At 49.4% G+C, this 16,576-nt stretch overlaps 4 protein-coding genes across 4 annotated transcripts; 1 reads left to right on the top strand and 3 right to left on the bottom strand.

The window, feature by feature from the left end:
- Nucleotides 1-1,329: 1,329 nt before the first annotated feature.
- On the bottom strand, nucleotides 1,330-5,668 carry LAJ45_01396 (uncharacterized protein; the record flags this gene model as incomplete). The annotated part of the gene is made up of 13 exons (XM_046110991.1): nucleotides 1,330-1,558; nucleotides 1,796-1,835; nucleotides 1,970-2,081; nucleotides 2,139-2,404; nucleotides 2,487-2,608; nucleotides 2,662-2,825; nucleotides 2,883-3,675; nucleotides 3,724-4,035; nucleotides 4,095-4,923; nucleotides 4,988-5,086; nucleotides 5,176-5,427; nucleotides 5,496-5,587; nucleotides 5,658-5,668. The coding sequence occupies 13 exons, from the start codon at nucleotides 5,666-5,668 to the stop codon at nucleotides 1,330-1,332; spliced, it is 3,321 nt and encodes a 1,106-aa protein (XP_045976169.1).
- A 3,552-nt stretch (nucleotides 5,669-9,220) lies between these two features.
- On the bottom strand, nucleotides 9,221-10,536 carry LAJ45_01395 (uncharacterized protein; the record flags this gene model as incomplete). Its single annotated transcript, XM_046110990.1, has 2 exons — nucleotides 9,221-9,868; nucleotides 9,961-10,536. 2 exons carry the CDS (start codon nucleotides 10,534-10,536, stop codon nucleotides 9,221-9,223), a joined length of 1,224 nt encoding a protein of 407 aa, XP_045976168.1.
- Nucleotides 10,537-12,492: 1,956 nt separating this feature from the next.
- LAJ45_01394 (uncharacterized protein) lies at nucleotides 12,493-13,363 on the top strand (the record flags this gene model as incomplete). The annotated part of the gene is made up of 2 exons (XM_046110989.1): nucleotides 12,493-12,680; nucleotides 12,796-13,363. 2 exons carry the CDS (start codon nucleotides 12,493-12,495, stop codon nucleotides 13,361-13,363), a joined length of 756 nt encoding a protein of 251 aa, XP_045976167.1.
- Nucleotides 13,364-14,216: 853 nt separating this feature from the next.
- LAJ45_01393 (uncharacterized protein) lies at nucleotides 14,217-15,074 on the bottom strand (the record flags this gene model as incomplete). Its single annotated transcript, XM_046110988.1, has 3 exons — nucleotides 14,217-14,309; nucleotides 14,409-14,510; nucleotides 14,934-15,074. The coding sequence occupies 3 exons, from the start codon at nucleotides 15,072-15,074 to the stop codon at nucleotides 14,217-14,219; spliced, it is 336 nt and encodes a 111-aa protein (XP_045976166.1).
- Nucleotides 15,075-16,576: the final 1,502 nt, after the last annotated feature.

Raw genomic sequence — 16,576 nt, 5'->3', positions numbered from 1 at the left:
CGTAGAAACTAACACACTCTATGTAATATGACTGGGCACTGCGGGCTAACGCTCATGAGCTGAGCTGCAACTGTAGCTAGCTAGTTAGCACTCTCCACACCCCTTCCTTATTATCCTCTTCATCTAAATGACGTGGCTAGACATATCATTCCTCGATGAAAAATAGTCCTTAAATGTACCATATCTAAGAAAAATGAAGTCAAATGGTACTGATATATTACAGCCCAGACAAATTCAAACTCAAAGAGCCAGCTGATTTAAAAACTTTAATCCCTCCTGTAGGCTTCATGTTCACCGATGATTGTTTCCTGGCGAGTGATAATGTATGAATCGGTCCCGGTGCCAAGACTGAAATTCTAGACGCCTGAAGCTATGTTAATTAGGACCCCCTTGGCTACAGTACTAAAATTGATTTTGAGCGCCAAAATATGTTACGACAATCTCTTCATATCTCATTCTGTTTTATAAGTAATCCTTGGCCATGACTTAAAAACAGGTTAGAGCTATGTATTTACTTCCGAACAGCACTGAACGTCTACCCCATCCGCCTCTCCCACATCGTAGTGCGGTGCCTATCAAGGATACAGATAGGAAATTCTTCTTGCTATTATATCCCAGGCGGTAATGTTCCCCCGCATGCTGAGACATAAAACCATAGTATCTATATGACATAAGATCATTTCCTAGCTACTAGCTCTGTAGGTAGCTCATCGGCCCCAAAGCCTCTAGGTCTTGAGACTTTACTCCTTTTGTTGTGTAGGCCCGTTAAAGTTGTTAATACGTTGAGGTGCAGTTGGGGACACCTATACCTGGAGTGTTCACTCTTCGAGAATGATCTTGCTAGGGCGTGCTAGATAGAATCGAGTCATAAATTATCACTCGATGAATCTTGGCACTTATACAGTAGTTGGAGACGTGTGATGGCGGTTAAAAGATTAATATAGCGAAGGATTGACCACAGGAGTGTGTTCTACATTAGGAGACGATAGATGGGATGGTGGTGGTGGCTAGTGGTGGTTGATCGGAATGAAAGGATAGATATTGGTTTTTTTTTACCACACACATGTATTGAAATTGAACTAACGCGGTCTCCTTTCATCCACAGCTCACCAACTTGCAAACCGTCGTGATCGGTACCAAAGCTAATAAAACTTGTCTCAGCCCTCTGATCACTGGCAGTATGCATGGCTCAACAAGCCCTATAGCTTTTCGCCTGTCTCCTGGCCTCAAGGCCAAGCACGCCACTGGTCTACAGTGGCTAAGATATCTGAAAGCCAGTGAATAATTATAACCCAACACCTCAACTTTTACTATCTCTTGTGCCATTATTCAATGCCTATTATAGTAATAGCATTCTTGATATCTCAGTCCAGGAGTGAATAGCCTTTCTGCCTCGTCCTGAGTAGCGTTTTGGAACACTGCCCACCTCATTGGTAGCTGAAGGCTGCATTTCACTTGTGAAGGAAAGTCTGTTCGTGCCACCACCAGAGTGGTAACTGAGAGACCCTGGTCTCTGATCTGAGGACGGATGCAGTTACCACCGCGCCGGGGTACGGTCCTAAGTTCCCAATACTGACCTGTTAGTAGCATCCCATCCTCATCCTCTCCCCTCCACTCCACTCTCCGGCACATCTCATAACCACACATGACAAATCATTTCACTAGTTCCTGATAATTGCACTCTAGTTACCGCCGCCGTGATGATAGAAAAACAAGCAAATCGCCATAAGAAGCTGCGAAAAAAAACTACATATGCGCCCCTTACTCTCCACAATAGCAGCTTATTGATACTTACAGGTACTCATTTCTAAGTAAAGTATAGAGGATATCTTTCACTGCCCCTTTCCCAACTCCGCTGTTTTGTCTTTACCACAAACGCCCCCAACGCACGATTAAACCCAAACCCTAGTTAGATATACTGATGTTACTCTTTCTCTCTCTCTCCACCCCTCTCTCTATGACTGCAAACCCAACAGCTGGTTAAGTGGCAACTGCTCTTCCTTCTTAAGCGTTGTGTAGATGCTCTGGAAATCACCGAGGTTGGTGGTGGACAGCTCACGGAAGAAACTTGTCAAGTAGGCCTGTGTATGCTATGTTAGCTAACAGCACAGGAGTACTTCTGGTGTATGGCGACTCACGTATGTTTCGTCATTTGCCTGTCTTGAGACGCGGCCGGATCCGCTTCCTCCGAGAGCCATGAGTTCTTCGGTGGAGATGCCTGGTATGTTTAAGCTAGCTGGCATATCTTCCCAGCCCTCGCCCTCGTCCTCGCTATCTGACTCGGCCGCCAATTGGCTATTGTTATAGTATGACTTGGCTGCATCGCCCATTGTCGACCCAAGCTCTAGGACCAAGAGCTTCACGATTTTGAGAGGTACCGGGATCATTGTAAATCGGTCAGGATCTGCGCGCAAGAAAAGTGAAAGTTAGCCAAATTGTTCAATGAAATGCAGCGAGTCAAGACATGACTGGAGAGCCTAATGAACTTTGTTTCGCTTTGGATCTCGTCATTATTCGGTTGCTTTCGGGGACGATCAAATCACCCTTAACCATAATCTGCGAGAGCCTAGGATCCTGTAGGCGGTATAGAAATGATAGTGCGATGACACTAGAATTTTAATATTAGTACCTGCTTATATATCGAATATAGAAAGAGCATACTTTTGTCGAATCTCTTCGTAGCCTGAGAAACTGCTAGAGTTCTCCAACCATGCTCCGAGCACGATCTGTAGTCCGTTTACATCACCAATAGTCAACCCAGCTAGGAAGTCTACGACGTCCTTTGCTTGTTTAAGCACAAGACGAGCAAAGACGAGGATAAGACTCTTTAGAGTAGTCAGCATCTTCACAACCAGGAGAGAATAATAAACGGTGTATCAAACCTGGATAAAGGGTGGTGACTGCGCAGTAGCCAAACGTTCCGCAACGGCCCTGAGCAAGCTCGCTAGGAATGGTCCAAGGTGCTCACTGGCTTTCTCGACAACTTCTGCAGCCAACCCACCCACTTCTAGCGCAGAATTGTCTGGGATGTCTGGCCTCAGCAATCTATCAATAATGACCAGTGTCACCTCCAAACCACTCTTTCCATCAGCATCGTGCCACTGGATCAATTGATTCAGATCATGCTTGACAATGCTTCCCAGAGCCTCGCATCCACTCTGCAAAACGTCACTTTCCTCACACTGAATTAAAATTCTTTGAAGCCTCGGTACTACCGTTGCAACAAAACCATTCGGTAGAGGCTCAGATCCGCTCCGCGCGAGCACAGCCAAGACGTCAGCTGCGAGATCCATCAAGGGATGGTTCTTCCCATCCATCCCCACATCTAGTGCTGCTGATATGAATGGGAGCATCATTTCACAGAGCGGTACGAAGCTCTCATATAGCTCCTCAGCAATATCTTGAAACAAGTCCTGGACCAAACTCTGCAAGTGCATGCTCGTTGGGCCATTGTGAGCAATAGCAAAGATTAACTCAACGACCCGGACGTTAGGATCAATGGCAATGGAATAATTAAGGCCAACTGCACCGCGTAAGGCCTCCATTAACTCTGCCAGTACATCTTGGCTGTCTTCGGCTTCATCATGTGGTTTGTGGGCGAGGAAAGACCGGACTGAGCCAATAATACTAGCTTGGTATGGTCGAATTATCTCGAGATCAACAATCTCGCAGTATCTATTTCCGTTAGAGCGAGTAAAGCAATAAATAATCACAATAACCTACTTCTGAAGGACTTTTATGCATGAGATTTTTACGATATCTGATGGGTCGGTGGTTGATGCCCGGATAGTTTGATCAATTAATTCGGTCACCCGGGGCCCGACGGTTTCGGGGGCTGCCTTGGTTAATGTTCCAGCAAGATAGTAACCTCGAGCTCTGAGGAACTGCTCCTCCTCAAGGTTGCTGCCAATGGCAGATACTACGTATTCCAACAGATTTGAGGCGATGCTGGGGTTGATCTTTCGATTAATTTCAGCAAACTCACTGAGAAGCTCATCCCAGATGAACAAAGCTGCCTCTTTGATTTGACGGGTACTTATGACAGACTTCGTTAGTAAAGCTATATAATCAATCGAGCTGATTGCATGACAAACCTCTCCCCAGATTTGAATATCTGCTGTGTATACTCCCACAATGCGGCTTCTGTCTGTTGCTGGAATGATTCTCCAAGCTTGAGTATTAAATCACCTGACGCACTCCTAGGGGTGTAATTCGCCGAAATTGAAGTCTCCTCGCACAGGAAAACGTTCAAATCAACCTCCCACATGCCCTCATCCTCGCTCGCAACCTGACTCAGTGCAACAGTAGCATTCACCATTTGGACCAATGGCGAACCCGTTCCACCCCCAGCACTCACACGTGCCAGCTCATCCCTCACAGCCTTGTTTTTTAAGCAAGTCTGAATGAAATCCAGTTGTTCCAGAACCAAAAGATCCAAACTATACGGCAAGCTGTCTAGATCAACAAGTTTCCCTTCGGTCTCATTTATCACAAAGTCACGGACATAGCGATCCTTGACAATATTAAGCTCCTGCCAAGTAACCGCAAATATTTGACCCAAGAATGGAGCAAGGAGTGAGCCAAACACTTTGCGGATCTGCATGATGGTCCGGATAATCTGGATGCGGAGAGTCACAACACCGTCGAAAGTAATATCGTCGGTCTCCGGGAAAGAGCCAGAAAGAGTATTGACAAAGAATGGGACCCAGAGATCGAGAATCTCCTTTGCGAAATCATTAACGGCGTTTGGGTGGTCCTCTTTCACCATCTCTAGCATCTCAATGCAGGCAAAGAACACATGCACGGCCAATGCACGGATAGAGTAGTTCCTTGACTGATGTGTAGCAACGCCGTAGACGACCGAGATAAGGGCTTTGGCGGTTGAGAAGAACTGTTCATCCGAGAATCCATCGTTGATAAGATCTACAAAGCTATGTGTAAGCTTCCAAACTACCCGCGTGGAATTCGTCGCACTGGAAAAACTCACCACTGAGCACACGCAAAGCTCCATGAACCTGTGATTCACTCCCCTCAGAGATCAGTTTCAATAGGTCCTGCACCAATGTCGGCCACTCCTCCGGAAAATCTGTCCTCAATTGATCGATTAACCACCAGACGCACACACACACACACACACTTCGTCCCAATGCACCAATTCCACTACTGATCACGAACCTTGACTCGCGATCTTGCTGACGACGTATGAAGCAGCCGCTCTAATCTTCCTCTGCTCGTCCGTAACAAGACCCAGCAGTGCGACCCTCATCTGGGCCTTGACATCGTCCCTGACCAGCTGTCCCTTGAACTCCTCAAAGCTTGGGCTCCAGCAGTGCTGGACATAGCGCTTCAGAATCAATAGGGCCGCCTGGCGAGCAGTCATATCGAGCTGCTGCGCAGACGCAATGTTCATGAGGGCAACAGGCAAGGCTAGCCACTACATCAGTATCCGCAAAGGTGCACAGCATCCCAAAGGGAAATTGAGGTCGAAAACGAACCATCATTGGCGTACAACGCGGTAATCTGGGTTTCCGCATTCCGCCGAGGGCCCTCGGCGGTAGACTGGAGTTCGCCCAGAAGACGAAGAATCCTGGTGTTTCGTGGGTCAGCAGTTACATCAGACTATGGATATTCAGATGCAAAGGAGAAAGAAAACTCACTCCTGCTCCATATTTGGTATTAGTTAATACTTTCTTCCTAAGCACTTTTTTTATTTCTTTTTGTTTTCCTTTCGTTCCTGTGATCTCTGCTGATTCAAGGTTGGTGGTGGGGCAGGGTAAGGTAAGGCGACGAGGGTATAAAAAGGAAGGAAGAAGAACCAGGACGCAGGTCAGGGCCAAGATTGTGACAAGAAGACGGTAAGTTGGGTGGTGGCTGCCGTGTCCAGAAATAAATCTAACGCATTCCGCGCACGCAAAAGAATGAGCGCTCAGAGTCCGTAACCAAACGGGTGTGCGGGGGTGCGGGACCCCTCCGCCAAGACCTACCCAAAATGTAACGTGCCTCGCGTTGTTAACCTTCTCTGCTGTTACTCTACCTAGCTCTCCGCACAACGACAACAATTGTAACCTGAGCTCTCATATCAACCATCAAAAAACAAATAAAGATAATCAAAGAAAAAAATAAAAAATGGCCCTTCCGCGGATACATATGCAAACAAAACACCCCCTTAGATGCTGTCGTCGCCGTCGCTGTCGCCGGAAATAGTCGGCTTCCTAACACTGCTCTCCAAGTGTCATTTTCAGAGACGCAGGGCACCTCGGAATCTTCCGCAACCAGGTTGAAATAGATTGATAGAGCAGCTGCCGGAAGAACGGGTCCAATCAAGAGGGCAGAATGACTCGCGGGACTGTGCAGTCATGTGGTTACTGTGCTGTACAATAAGGTAGGTACAAGAAGTAAGGTACAATTTTTTTTTATCACTGCAGGAGCGGGCCATCATGTATGTGGGGACCTATCTGGATGGTTGGTGGTGCCAATGATCGCTCAGGCGACAAAATGGGGTGTCTGGTTGAACCTCCGTCCTGCAGCAACTACAACATCGACAGTGCAGTGGGTTTCGTTTCTGGATATAGCCCTTTGTTTCTAGCTGCTTCTGCAGAAACTGTGTGTTTCTGCGTTTTACTTCTGAGGAAATGGCATCACAACTCAGGGCCATAGGAAAGAAGACCCAAGTATCCAGCCAGCTAGCTATGGCTGCACGAATCACACAACATCACTCGTCTCCACCAACACCATCCATCACTCGCCCCTCCATCACTCGCCCCTCCTTCACTAGACCTCACTTGACCCAAACACTCGTCTTGGCCCCAAGGTCTACTACTAGTACTCTTACCGTCCTATCGCCGCCATCCCGCTCCCATACCGGCCACTGGTACACTCCCCAGTGCCCCATCATGACCCTAAAGTCAAAAACCCCCAACGCACAAAATATCTAAGGCTAAGTTGGCCGGCCGGGGTTCAAACAACATAGCCTAACTAGCCAAGTAGGACGTATTAGGACATTCTCGGATGTTATTCACAGCTTGCAACCGACTCGGATCCCGGGGGTCCTTATCATGATCAGTATATCTCTACAAATGGGGAGATTTATATAAATTTAGAGGGAAAGAATAATAATTCCCTATAATAGTACTTTACAGAATGGTAGAATAATCTTACTTCTAAGCTATCTCACAAGAATGTCCCCACCCCCGTAGTATGTACAAATAACCTTAGTTTAGAATAAACCACAAGGCTTGGCCCAGAATAAACTACACCAGCGTAGAAAATTACTTAGTAAGGCGTAGTTTAAACGAAACTATGTTGAAACTAAGATGGAGTTTAACCGTAGTTTATTTGAAACTACACCTATGTTTGATTGAGACTACAGCTGAGTTTAAGCGACACTACCTTATAGTTTGATAAATGTTTATAATAAACTACAGATTAGTTTTATAGTAAACGGCGTTTCTCGAGGTTTTCGCGAAGGTTAAGCTCGTTTAATTTAAACTATATGTACTAGTCGACTAGACTACAAAATGGTTTAAATGTAGTTTCAATTAAACTGGAAATTTCGTGAAAAACTCCATACATTTAGTTTAATATAAACTACGAAAGAGTTTACACATTATTATTTGATATGGACCCCTCCCGACGTCTCCTATAAATCCTCCAGGTATCGGCTGAATTTGTTAATGTAATTCCTGCGCTATTATAACAGTGAATATGTGAAACACAGTTTTCTCAAAACATATTTTCCGCGCATAAGTTTAGAACAGATTCAAGCCCACATTCTAGACAGACAACTACATAGTCTAGTGTTCCGTTATTCCCGAAACACAGCGGACCCGGAACTCCTCGAGTGGAGCTATGTGCGGGCTCGGCCTGTCCACAGTCCACTCGAACCGCCCACCTCACCCTTCCCTTCCACTAGCGGTCACATTCTAGGCTTGGAAAATCCTGCCACCTGTTATATATTCCCACCTCTTCCCATCTCATCGTCTAACTTTCTGTCTTTCCTCTCCTTCAGCGGGAGGGCAGGACCTGAGTTGAACCCCCCCCCCCCCCTCCTCTCTCTGTCTCTCCAACGGTTTTCCCCCATTCCATTTTCTGGGCAGTGGGTACCGCAAAGCTACAGTTCCAGGGCCGTGTGGTGGGCTAGACTTTCCGGGGGGTTAGAAGAGGGAGCTAAGGGGGGGGGGGGGGGCCGGAATACCTTCTCTTTTGTAGCTAGATCAGACGGTAATATAACATGTAGTTCCTTTATCATTTGCGGGCCGGGCAGTTCGTGTTTCTAGATAGTGTATTTTAAATCTATATCGGGGGGGGGTTTGAGAAATTATTCCTTCATGATCACCCCATGTAACGCGTTTTTTCTTTCTTTTCCCTCGCCGTTCTGCCTTCGAACCTTGCCCGCCCACTGATCTCAGTTAATTGCGGTTACTGTACTTATCGATAAGCACCCCTGTCTATTTATTAAAGGGCATGTTTTTTGATCATTACCACCAACCACGGCCCATCCAGCTAGCTGGCCAGGTGCTAAGTACATACATGTACTCCAGTAGCCAGTGTCCAGCGCATGCCACAACCATCGTCATCAACCCCAGCTAGGGAGGCTATATACACTCAATCACTACATGTACACATTATATACCAATGCTGTACATACTGTGGGCGCTCTCAGGCTGGGTGTTTGAATATATCCCGCTGTTCTAGTCCGGCCTGGTTCTAGTCGATGGAGCAGCTAGAATAAGCCGTCGGGATATACTCTACAGTGCCTAATATATCTGCACCGGAGGTCATCTTAGCCTCCTAGAGGCAGGGTCATGGGGTCTCACTCGGGACGAAATCGGCCATTCCCCACCACCAATAACGGAACAACTATTGTAATGTAACCGCCAACAAACGGATAAAAAAAAGCAACATATAGCTGATGTAATGCATTCAGAACCTATATATGCATGTGGTTATAAATAAAAACTATAAAAAAGACTACGGAAGAGAGAGAGAGAGAAACAAGAGAGAGAGAAAAAAACCACTAATAATGCCATGCTATAATTGTAAATACAAAGCGGCCCTCTAACCCACGGGCAAAGGAAGGACCATGAAGAAGTACAAAAGAGAACCACATCAAAAAGAATAAGAAGCAAAGAACCACACACCACAAAAAGAAGGAAAAAAAGAAGGGAAAAAAAAAGTGAAACAAACGCCGCACCAAACCCAAAGAACACCCCCGGCCACTCTAAAGCTTAACCCTATCCCCCTGCACCCCCTGCGACCCCGCCGCCCCCCCTTCCGTCACCCTCCTCACACTCCCCGCGCCCGCCTCGGCCCTCTCCCCAGGCCCCGGCCCCGCCCTCTGCAGCCTCGCCGTCAACAACCAATGAATCTGCATCCTCATGCCATTAATCGCCGCCCTCATCCCCGCCATCTCCTCCTTCGTCCTCAGCGTCTCATTCATCAGCAGCATACTCTGCTTAATCTCCATCTCGCCCAGACTGGCGCTCAGCCTCTCGACATCGCCGCGCAGATGCTCCTGCTCCGTCAGCAGCTGTATCGTCTGGTCGTCGTACACGGGGCCGTCGTCGTCGCGCCCGGGCGGCAGCAGGATGTCGATCTTTTTGCGCAGCGCACGGTTCTCGAGCTCCAGCGTCTCGAGGCGCGCCGTGTGGGCGGCGAGCACGGGGCGGAGCAGCGTGAATGCGCAGAGGGAGGTGTGGGCGGGGAGGTCGCGGCGCGCGCCGGCCCATGGGCAGCCGATGGTGCTGGCGGGGCAGAGCGTGGGTGCGGAGGGGCAGGCGGCGGTGTGGGCGGTGATGGTGGCGCGCGTTTGTTCGGTGGTGCAGTAGGGGCATTCGGCGAGGATCTGAGGGCAGTGAGATTCGTGCACCTGTGTGGGGGGGGGGGGGGGGGGGATTGCGGGGTTAGCTTTTTCTGTCTTAGAGCGGGGGTGGGGGGAGGGGGAGGGGGAGGGGGAGGAACCTCCATATCGATCCTCCTGAAGCTCTCAAAGCAGTACGCACACTCGAGCACCTGGTGCATGCAGTCCTCCTCGGCGGCGTCTTTCCTCAGCACAAGGTCATCACAGCCGCTACACTTGACCTCGACGAAGCCGCAAGCGTCGCGGAGGTGACCGGCGAGGAGGTAGCGCGCGCAGGTTGTCGGGCAGCCGAGCTCGGCGTTGGGGCAGAGGACGAGCAGGTCGTTGACGAGACTGGCAACCATGATTGGGGCGGGCGAGACGCCGTCGGGCGTCAATGGCTTGCGGTCGACGGGGCATGAGGCCGAGTGCTCGAGTGAGGAGGCGATGCAGGGCGCACAGAAGGTGTGGCGGCAGTTTGTGGTGACGGGGTCGAGGAGGGGCGAGTGGCAGATGGGGCATTGGAGGTTGTCGTCTGTGGGGGTGAGGTAGGTGAGGTTGTGGAGGTCGAGGGTTGAGACGGAGGTTGAGGATGGAGGATGTGATGATGTGGAGGGGGAAGTTGTTGTTGATGTGGTGGTGGTGGTGGTGGTGGAGGTGGAGGATGTGGTGTTGGTGGTGTTGGTGGGGGTTGTCATTGGGGGCGGGCGGTGATCAGTGGAGTAGTGTGGCGGGCGAGGGCGAGGGCGAGGGCGAGGGCGGGTGAAAGTATAGCGGGTTTGGCTATAGGTGCGGGTGCGGTACTACTCGGGTATGTCTGTTGTGTGTCTGTCGGTGAGGGTGAGGGTGAGGTGATGTGAGGGGTGTGTGTGTGTGTGTGTGTGTGTGTGCGAGAGAGGCTGTGAGGTGTCAAGCACTTCTCTCTAGCTCTAGCTCTTCTCTCACCCGCCCTCACTCTTCCCCACAAGACATCCCCATTCGCTCTTCTCTCCAGCACAAGCTGCCAGTAGTGGGCCACGGGCCCGCATACATAACTCAATCATAGGGTATGCAATGCATGCGTTCCAATCCAGTCCAGTCCAGTCCAGTCCAGTCCAGTCCATGCTCAGTAGCCACACACATCCACACTCGCGATAGAGATAGCAGATAGATTATGTAGATAGACACCGGACGCTGATCAAACAAGACCAAAAACAGGGACTCGGGAACCTCTAGCTCTTCCATGCACGCCCCTCCCTCCCTCCCTCCCTCCTTTCTTCCATCCATCCATTGAAGCCGGAATAATCCTTTGCGGGGTGCGGGATCATATCATGTGGCTCCTCGTGCATAAACCAGGAAAAAATAAGATTATCCTCTACCAATATACGGCTGCAGAGTATGTATGTAGAGCATTTGTATTTATCGTAGACTAGACTAGACTAGCTATGTAGCTACTCTACATGATGACATTGGTTCTGAAAAGAAAATCACTCACTCACTCACTCACTCACTCAGTACTCACGATGATATGATGCCGCGAACTGATTTCATATTTATGCTAGTGCCTACATCGCCAATTGATAGACAGCTAGCAATGTAGCCCCGGGCCACAGACACCCACAACCCCAGATTTCACAACAGCCCAATTAAACCACAAAACCAACGTTTCATAAAGCATTGACTCGACAATTTAAATAATGACAGCTCGTGGCCGACAAGACAGGACAGGACATACAATAATATTACTTTAATGCAATGCATGCACCACACACGTCAGATGCCGACCGACGACCGGGGCTAGAATACGGTGCAAGTGTTCTTCTGGGACAATAATACTAATAGAGTACGTACGCAGAGTAGGGTGTGAAACTCCCCCAGACGTAGAGTAGAGCAGATAGGCCAATGGTCAAATTACATGAAATTGTATCTGCTTGGTCCCCTCTCCCTCCCCCGCGGTCATCGCAATGCAGTGCAGTGCAGTGAAGTGAAGTGCAATGTAGATCACTCACTCTCACTCACATGTTTCGCAATGAATAATTTATCCAATGGGGAATTTTATGAGACATTTGGGATTCGTGAATCTCTTTTTCTTGTTTCCTGCCATGCCCGGCTGGCAATCTCCAGATAGATCAAGGCCTGGAGCTAGGACTCTCTGCAATGCAATACATATTCTATTTACCCCGGCCATGCTATGTTTCCCCAAGGTTAATGCAATCAATCAAGCACCAATACCAATATCAATTTACGAATGGAAATATAGATTAGGGCGGGCAGAGTGCAGGGTGAGAATGAGAGAGAGAGAGTGCAAATATTATATTAGCCATGTAGACTTTACCTCATCCAGCCATCTCACTCTCACTCGCACTCGCACCTCTCGCATCTAACTGGTTCTGCTCTGCTCTGTTCAGACCTCCGCTGCAGCACAGACACCGGCATACCCATGCATACTCTACCATCAACACCCCTACCCACGTACGCATCCCCGACCACAACCTCCGACCTCCACCGCTGCAACCATCTCCCGCCAACCAACCACTTACCACTTACCACTCACCACTCATCACCCACCACCACCACCACCACCACCACCACCACCACTCACTCACCACCCACTACTATCACCACACTATCACTATCATACACTCACACTCACTCACCCACCAGCAGCAGCAAGCATGGCAAGCACCACCGCCGATCGCCTCACGCTCCTCCAAGACCACATCCGGCAGACACTACACTCCCGCGCCGGCGCTGCCCGCACCCCCGAGTCCGACGCCGACATCGCCCGCAGCCTCAGCACGCTCCACGCGGGCATCGAGCAGCTCGAGAAGGAGCAGCAGCAGCTCGAGGAACATGGGGACTCGTTCGTCTCTCCCTCTCCCCCGCCCTCTCCCCTCCCCTCCCCGCGCCCCCTTCCCCTCCAAGCTACCATCCTACGTCACTACAGGGGGGAAAACATACTGACGCCATGCACACAGAACCTCCCAAGTGCTCCGCGAGCGCGAAGACATCCTAATCAAGCTCCGCACGCAACACCACGACCTTCACTCCCTCTTCACACACCCGCCCTCCCCCTCCCCGCCGTCCCCCGCCCCCGCCCCCGCCCCCGCCCCCACCACCTCCATCGCGCCCCTCCGGCGCTCCCCCAGCGCCGACACGGCCGCGCGCGAAGCGCTCATGGGCGCGCGCGAGACGCCCTCCTCGCTGCGCAAGACGGTGCGCTTCAGCGACCTCGACGACAACACGCAGGTGCTGCAGCTGCACCAGCGGGTGCTCGAGGAGCAGGACGAGGACCTCGACCGGCTGTCGGCGAGCATCAGGAACCAGCGCGAGCTGAGTATCCAGATTGGCGATGAGCTGGAGGGCCATGTGCAGCTGCTGGACGGGGTGGATGAGCTGGTGGAGCGCCACACGGAGCGACTGGGCGGCGCGAGGAGGCGGCTGGGCGGCGTGGTGGAGAGGGGGGTGAAGGAGAATGGGAGCTTGGTGGTGATTGTGGTGTTGATTGTGGTGTTGGTGGTGTTGATTGCTGTGTTGAAGTGGTAGGTGGCTCTTTTCCTGGGGGGTTGGAGGGGGAGTGGGTTTGGATGGATTCATGGATGGATTGCTGACTTTAGAGTGGATGTAGATACTTTTACCTGGGGTTTTTATTTTTTATTTTTTTTCCTTTTCTCTCCTGGAGTTTTGGGTACAGGGTCCTCTTTTTTTCTCTCTTCTTACTTCTTCTACTTTTTTTTCTTCTTGCTTTTTGAATAAAAATCATAGGTGCGGACTTTGAGTTACTTTAAGCTTTAAATCGGGAGTTTTTCTTTTCTTTTTGATATATATTATATATTCGCGCAGATTGGCCCTCTCTCTCTTTTCAGTCACTAGAAATCATTTCCCTCCTTCGCTATCACTTCTACTCACGTATTGATTGATTGAGACTCTTCGACATTTAAGTTAACGCTCGAGAGTAGGTAGCTTATATGTTGAAAGCAAAAAAAAAAAAAAAAAAAAAAAAAAAAAGCACAAGTGAGTTTTTTTTTACTTTGATATGATTGATTTGATAATTCATTAATTGTATGCAGCCCCCGTAAGCTATGATAATTTTTTTACTTTGATATATATCTACTCTATATGCGGAATTTGGAATGTTTGCCAACGATTCAATTTCCATATACAAAATACAAATACACCCAACCAGGTCCCCCATCCATCCATCCAGTCGCATCCAGTCCAGTCTGGTCCCAAAAAGGACACACACAAAAAAGGGAGCCCAACCAAATCAATGAACCTTACTTTTCGATACAAACCACCACCACTAGAGTAAATACATCCTACTTGACATATGCAAATAATACAACCATACGAAAAAAGGAAAAAGGAAAAATGTCACATTATGCAAATTACTTTAAATCTACGAGTCGCGCTTGGGCTTCGGCGTGGTGCGCTTCTGCAGCTCGGAGATTTCTTCGTGGACACCGTTGATCTCGTCGCGCTGGGCCTTGACCTACAGCCACACACACACTGTTAGCCACTCGTGGTTGTTCTCTTGTCACCTCCGCACAAGAGAAGAGGGGGGGGAGGAGGGGAGGAGGGGACGACATACAAAAGCCTCAGCATCCGACGCTAGCTCCTCGTGCCAGCGAGGTTCCTCGGTGGAGTTCTTGGAGTGCTTGCGGAGCACCGAGTCTTTTCCCTTTTGGAGGACCTGTTGGGTTGTTGCGGTGGTGCGTTAGCACTTCTTACTGCTACTTACTGCTACTTAATTGCTTCGCTACATCGTCATCGTCATCGTCATCATCATCATCATGAGTTGCTGCCCATGATCGTTGTTTGGCAGGTACATGATGGGGTGGAAAACGTGACATTGACAGTGACATATATGGCGCAATGCCCGCCTCAACACCCCCCCCCAAAAGCCCCTTATCGTGCTATCGAGCGATAAATACTTTGGTGGGGTTTTAAATTGGGCGTGGTTGCGTTGGGTATCTCTAGCTACGACAGACAAGGGACAACAACAACCCCACGGGACTCCATTGAACTAGCTCACTAGCTAGGGGAGACAACAACAACATGATGATGATGATGATGATGATGAGAAGAAGAGGAGAGGAGGAGGGGTGGAAAGTACCTCTGGATCGTTACCGTGACGGGTGGATGTGCTGTGGTCGCTCATGGCGCGGAGTGCAGCCACGGAGGTTGTGCGTGGGAGGAGAGCTGCGCTGCTGCGTGCGGCGATTGAGCTTCGGAGGAGGAGGAGTGATGCTGACATTTTTTTGTTATTTGTTATTTGTTATTTGTTTTTTGGTGAGTTGTTTGGGGTGAGTTGTTTGGTGAGTTGATTGATTGAAGATAGAGATCGAGTTTTAATTGATCGATAAAGCAGCTGGGGGGGGTCCGATGTTTCAATTGCGTTGTTGTTTGTTTTAATTGTTTTTGCTGGCAATAATATAAAAAAATAGACGAGAATGAGGAGAAGAGGGAGAGGGTTCAGTTCAGCGGAAAATAAAGAAGAGAGACTAGAGGGGGGAAATTGAAGATGAAGCTGTTGATATTTGGATCGCAAGATGCATTACGTCACAGTTGCACCGTCGTCATTGAAGTCTCTCCTTCCCCCGTTTCTCATTCCCCCGTTTCTCAACGGCCCGCTATTTTCGCTTTCATTCATTCACTTGTTCATTCTAGCTAGCTTAACCTTATGTCCGAGGAAAGGGGGGGGAGGAGACCGAGGTTACGGGTTTTTCAGGGCGGGCGAGTGCGTGCTGTTCCTTTGTTCTTTAGGCGGGTAGATACTTCATTCTTACTCAACTCCTTTGATGTCAAGAAGTTGCTAGACCTTGGTCTTGGTCTTGGTCTTGGTCCTGACGTGAGCGGGCAGCAACAACAACCTGGATGGATGGATTGATCATTGATGGGTGTGAGCTTATCCGTTTTGGGCCAATCTTGTTTTTTGGAGCTTTGCTTGCTTGCTTGCAGCTTTCGGTTACTAAGCAATCATTGACCAACCAACCAACCAACCAACCAACCAACCAGCTCTTGTTCTTGGCTGGCTGAGCTACGTTGAGGGACGCCCACTTCCCTCTTCACTCCGGACTCAGTCCAGAGCCCTCAGTTGAGGTAGAGTAGGAGGCTTGGTTTCTTTAAACCCTTGCAGCCTACCTCCTGCTTACTTACCTGCGTCCACCACCACCTAAAAAAACAAAACGGGACTTCATTTCGATCCAAGCATCATCACTGGGCCCTATCGGGGAATTAGGGAAGGGATCTGCATGGTTGGTGGTAACATATTAAGTTAACCCTCCCACGTTATTAACTTAATTGGTATCGGTAGCTGCCTGCTCTGCCCCCCCTCCCTCATCTTCGCCGCAGCGTGCGTTGCGCTGCGTCGGTACATACATTATGTACTCTATGTACTGCGGCGTAAGCAGTGTAGAAATTGAGATGTAGCATAGGTGTAGTTAGGTAGAGATACGTAGGTGGTGCATCTCTCCTCTTCCTTCACTTTATTTTACTCTGCTTCCCCGCTGCGGTCAGGATGGGGTAAGTACTCTAGAGTGGGGAGAAGGGAAAGTTGTTGAGGGAAGGGAAGCGATCGAAATGTGGAGAGACTAAGCAGCTAGCAGCTCAGACTGTCAGTGCGGGCGCCGGGACGAGACGAGCCATAACATAACGCCTCACTCAACCCAACTCACCACCTACCTCTCCCTCTCCACCCCCGCAGAATTGGGGTTGGGGGCCAAAGAAAGAAGCTGTGTGGAATAGGGTGTGGAAGGA

Source organism: Morchella importuna (genome assembly GCF_003444635.1).
Source record: "Morchella importuna strain M04M26 chromosome Unknown Morimp01GS002, whole genome shotgun sequence".
In the NCBI taxonomy this organism is placed as follows: domain Eukaryota; kingdom Fungi; phylum Ascomycota; class Pezizomycetes; order Pezizales; family Morchellaceae; genus Morchella; species Morchella importuna.
This window is presented reverse-complemented; position numbering and strand designations above follow the sequence as displayed.